The 4696-nt window shown below is 45.7% G+C and overlaps 1 protein-coding gene across 1 annotated transcript; it reads left to right on the plus strand.

Annotated features, from left to right (window-relative positions):
* Nucleotides 1–1443: 1443 nt before the first annotated feature.
* Nucleotides 1444–4166, plus strand: sst1.2 (somatostatin 1, tandem duplicate 2). Its single transcript, XM_073491186.1, has 4 exons — nucleotides 1444–1492; nucleotides 1585–1757; nucleotides 3724–3942; nucleotides 4030–4166. Exons 2-3 carry the CDS (start codon nucleotides 1587–1589, stop codon nucleotides 3928–3930), a joined length of 378 nt encoding a protein of 125 aa, XP_073347287.1. The 5' UTR covers nucleotides 1444–1492; nucleotides 1585–1586; the 3' UTR covers nucleotides 3931–3942; nucleotides 4030–4166.
* The last annotated feature ends 530 nt before the right edge of the window (nucleotides 4167–4696 follow it).

Raw genomic sequence — 4696 nt, forward strand, 5'->3', positions numbered from 1 at the left:
AAACTATTATTAAACTATTCCTTTATAGAGCCTGTTAATAAATTAATTATTATCATTAATAATGTAATTAGCTGCTGTGGTTTCAGTTCACAGACTTTCCATTCAAACCAAACAAACCGTTTGCTGCGGGACTCTGCAGATCACTGCAGCACCGCAGCGAGCAGTCAAACGTCAAAGCCTGCCTCCACTTACACCAGACCGTCTGCAGCTCTGGGTTTCAATAAGAAACTAGGAAATGATAACAGACTCAACACTGGAGAGAATAAAGTCTTTATAACAAAGAGAAAAAACAGGGGAGGCAGGATTCAAACCACCAACCTCCCACCTGGAGTCCAAAGCTTCAGCTCGTGCACTTTCTTGTTCTTTACAGCTTTAAACACAATGTGTGTGTGTGTGTGTGTGTGTGTCTCAGTGTGCGTGTGTGTCTCAGTGTGTGTGTGTGTGAATGCGTGTGTGAGTGAGAGTGTGTGTGTGTGTCTCAGTGTGTGTGTGTGAATGCGTGTGTGTGTGTGTGTGAATGTGTGTGTGTGTGTGTGTGTGTGTCTCAGTGTGTGTGTGTGTGTGTGTGTGCGTGTATGTGTGTGTGTGTGTGCGTGTGTGTCTCAGTGTGTGTGTGTGTGTGTGTGTGTGTGTGTGTGAAGGTGTGTGTGTGTGTGCGTGTGTGTCTCAGTGTGTGTGTGTGTGTGTGTGTGTGTGTGTGTGTCTTTTCTCTTGAGTATTTTGGTGTTTTTGTTGATAATAAGTCTGAGAATCTGAAGCGCCTCCATCAGAACCAGTGAACCGGACCACAGTGAGTTTGGATCTCCTGCCACTGACCCTGGTAACAGCGCTCCAGCGGTGCAGCGGTACTGAAGGCCGAGTCTTTGGGCCGCTGAGTTGATCCTTCGTTCTCCGATGACGTCGGTTCACTGAACTCTTCCTCGATGTTTTCCTCCACGGTTCTGTTCGCTCGGAGCGTCGGGATTCCCTGATGTCACACCCACCCGTCTCTCCTCAGCAGAACATTTTGAACTCGTGTAAAGTGGAAAGAAAGCGAAGCAGCCGTCGTGTTTGTTCTCTCTAAATGTTGAGTGGGCGACTCTCTGCTGCTGCCTCTTTGTTTAATGGAGATATCAGCGAGTGCTAATGAAGTCTGCTAATCCTCTGAACGCTCCGTTAATTCCTCTCCTCTTCAGCCGGACATTCTGCCGTTGTATTTGTAGTAGATGAGCGCCGGCGGCTGCTGAGCGCTGCGGCTGCTGATAGTTTTATTGTTTTATTGTTCAGACTCCATTTAAAGTCAATAAGGACTAATGGACGTGTGTTTGACTCGACTGTCAGCGTTCCTTCATCACCTCGCAGCAGCCCGCCAGCTGTCAATCAAACACGCCGCATCATGTGACCCACGGGGGGCGGAGCATCGGCTTCAAAAGAGCAGCACCCAGGAGGACCAGGACCAGAGACAAACCAGAACCAGATCCCGGCCCAGCAGAAGACACCAGACCAGCAGACAGTAGGAGCTTTTCTTCTTCGTTCCTGATGTTTGGTTTCCCCCCTCAGCACCTCACCGTGTGTTTTCTTCTTCTCCTCCTGATATCTCCGCAGGTATGCAGTGCGTTCGTTGTCCCGCCATCTTGGCTCTCGTGGCGTTGGTTCTGTGCGGTCCAGGCGTTTCCTCTCAGCTCGACAGAGACCAGGACCAAAACCAGGACCTGAACCTAGAGCTGCATCAGCACCGGCTGCTGCAACGAGCTCGCAGCGCCGGACTCCTGTCACAGGTGAGAGCGGTGACAGCCAATCAGAACGCTCCATTTCTACTGAGCTGTGAAAGTCACAAAATGTCCTCCCAGAACTTAATGTTGGAGTTTCTGACCTTCAATCACTGTGTTGATCTGTCGGTGTTTTAATTTAAACACGTTTGAATAAAAGTGAAACTGAGACTTTCGCTGAATAGAAAACTAAAAAACAGCTTCAGGTAAAAAAGAAAAACCTTATTGATAAAGTTGATACACCAAAATATTAAACTGGCTTCTGCAACTCAGCCCAGTTTCTTTATTAGAGGAGGAAAGTTAACGTCTCGATCCTTTTCTCTTCAGATCAGACAGAATTGATCTGACTGAGGAAACGATCAAACCCAGCAGCTCTGATCGAACCACAGACCTGCACGATTCACGAGCGTCAGGCGTGTGATTCATGGCACGAGTCAAACAGGATCCAGAACGTATTCGTCCCTCGCTGTTAACAACTGTACACGTGTTTTCTGACATTAAGTCACACAGGAAGAGACAGGACACTGCTACCAAAATAAAAGCTTAAATTAAAAGTATCAGTGGAGATGCCAGTCAGGATGAAGCTAACGAAGCTGCTCAGAGGAGGAAGAAGATTCAGATCCTCGTAGGCCTGAATGACATCACCACGTTGTCCCACCCAAATGTGGCGATACACAATATAATCGTCATACGGTCGGGTTATTCTCAACATGTATAATTATAGTATTTTATGAAGTGTATGAAAGTATGCATCAAATATGTTCATATATGTTCAATATGTTCATGTTCAACCTCATTCCGGCCCATTAAGTACAAGTTCTGACCCAGACGGTTTAAGCCCGGGAGTCTACCAGAATCAAACAGACACCTGACGTCTAATATTAAAAGGGTGCATTGCTTTTTTATCCTGTACTTCTGGACGTGTAATCAGACGTAAGGAAGTAAAAGTCCGGCACGTCACTTTGTTAAATGTGGCCCTTCTACAGAAGAAGTTGGATAAAGTCTAATATCTGTCTAATATATGGTCTCAGAGGGCAGCCAGATATAAAATAACACTGTAATAAATTAAAATACAGTCAGAGCAGGTCCGGACGATAACACACAGCTGTTAAAAAATCATTTATGACGACGATGTTTTGATAATATTTAATATCTGCGAGAGCATTAACATGAGTACGAGCAGCAACAAAAACAGCTGGTTATTCACAAAAAATACATATTAATATTGTAAATATGAATATTCTGACTAGGTGGTCCTCCTGTTAGTACAAGAGCAGAAGTAAATCAGATGAAGTAACAAAAGTAGAAGTATTTATAATGCTGAGAGATGATCTGAGTGTTTTTCATCATCATTAAGCACCGATTTACAGTATTTTACATAGAAAACATGATGAAAACTAAAGCTGTCAAACAAATGTGATGAAGTGAGGAGTCCAGTATTTCCCTCTGGACGTGGTGCTGCAGCTGTGTGGAAGTGAAATAGTACCTCACACGTATTAAAAACATGAAATGTTGATGACGGTGAGGCGGCAGGAGGCTGAGGAGGGTGAAGGAGCAGATTAGCGGCGAGGACGCAGAGCTGTTGTTGTTTCAGCCTGATTGAGCGCTAAATGTTTGTATGGACCGCCGGCTGAGAGAGACGCTGCAGGTCACAGTCATGCGTGATTACAGGAGGAGGCTGCATCCAACATGAACAAGAAGAAATGTCCTCCCTGAACTGCAGCTCCGCCCACACTGCTGCTGTCTGATGGACCAAAGACTGACTCTGGTTTTTAGATCAGTTTATTGAGGAATGGTGTTAAAATCAGGTTTTGTTTCTTTAAAAGACTAAAGTTCGTTTTTCACCTCAGAGTCAGCATCGACGCTGTGTTGCAGAGGATCATGTGATACGATCAGAAGCTCCAGAACAGCTGCAAAGTATTTACAGTTATAATTTAAAAGCTATTTTATCCCGACGTTCTCGTCTGCTCTCCAGGAGTGGAGTAAACGTGCCGTCGAGGACCTGCTGGCTCAGATGTCTCTACCAGAGGCCGACGCCCAGCGGGAGGCCGAGGTCGTGTCCATGGCAACAGGAGGAAGGATGAACCTGGAGCGGTCCGTCGACGCCCCCAACAACCTGCCCCCCCGCGAACGCAAAGCCGGCTGCAAGAACTTCTACTGGAAGGGCTTCACTTCCTGTTAAAGCCCCGCCCAGGTACCCAGCTGTCTCCTCTAAGCCCCGCCCAGGTTACCTGAGCTCCGTGTCTCACCTGTCCCCTGTTGTTGTTGTTTTTGTTCCCAGCTGAGGCCACGCTCTCACCGAGACCAATCCCAGATCCCCTGACCTTCACCTGAGCGACTGGACGGACCAATCAGCAGCTGCGTGGCTGCAGTGAACCTGAGTAATTAATGTAATTATCAAATAAAGAGAGAAATCAAGTTTGTGGCTCCGCCTCCGTCTGTCCAGAGTGTGAATGAAGGTGTGGATCAGATCAGAGATCATCCAGATTATAGAGATTATAAACTGCAGAATAATCCCTGAGAATCAATCAAGATGATCAGCTGTGATGACATCCAGAAACAGAATATTTGCTGTTTGGATTAAATGTTCTGGGAGAAGAACTGTGTGAGATAGTGTGGGCTGAGCAACATATTTGAAGGATGATTGGCCTCCGTACAATCGATCAATAATGACATAATGTTTAGTGACGCTTCACTTTAGTAGCTGGTTCTGATAAATGTCCTGATATGATCGAGATCCTTCGTCTCACAGGGAACATTTTCAGAGACATTAAACAGATTCAACAGCTGACGGTGAGGAACAGAACCTGAACAGAACCTGAACAGAACCTGAACAGAACGTCACACTTTAATCTGCTTTAAAAAAACAAAAAAAAAACGAGTTTCATCTCATTTTAAATCATCTGAGAAATATCAAGAGAGGACATGATGTTCAGACGTGAGAGTGC

Source organism: Pagrus major, chromosome 2 (genome assembly GCF_040436345.1).
Source record: "Pagrus major chromosome 2, Pma_NU_1.0".
Lineage (NCBI taxonomy): Eukaryota > Metazoa > Chordata > Actinopteri > Spariformes > Sparidae > Pagrus > Pagrus major.

Coding starts and splice junctions, on each gene's coding strand:
- sst1.2 (XM_073491186.1), top strand. CDS start 1,587: ATGCAGTGCGTTCGTTGTCCCGCCATCTTGGCTCTCGTGGCGTTGGTT. Junction 1,758..3,723: donor GCGCCGGACTCCTGTCACAG/GTGAGAGCGGTG, acceptor TCTGCTCTCCAG/GAGTGGAGTAAACGTGCCGT.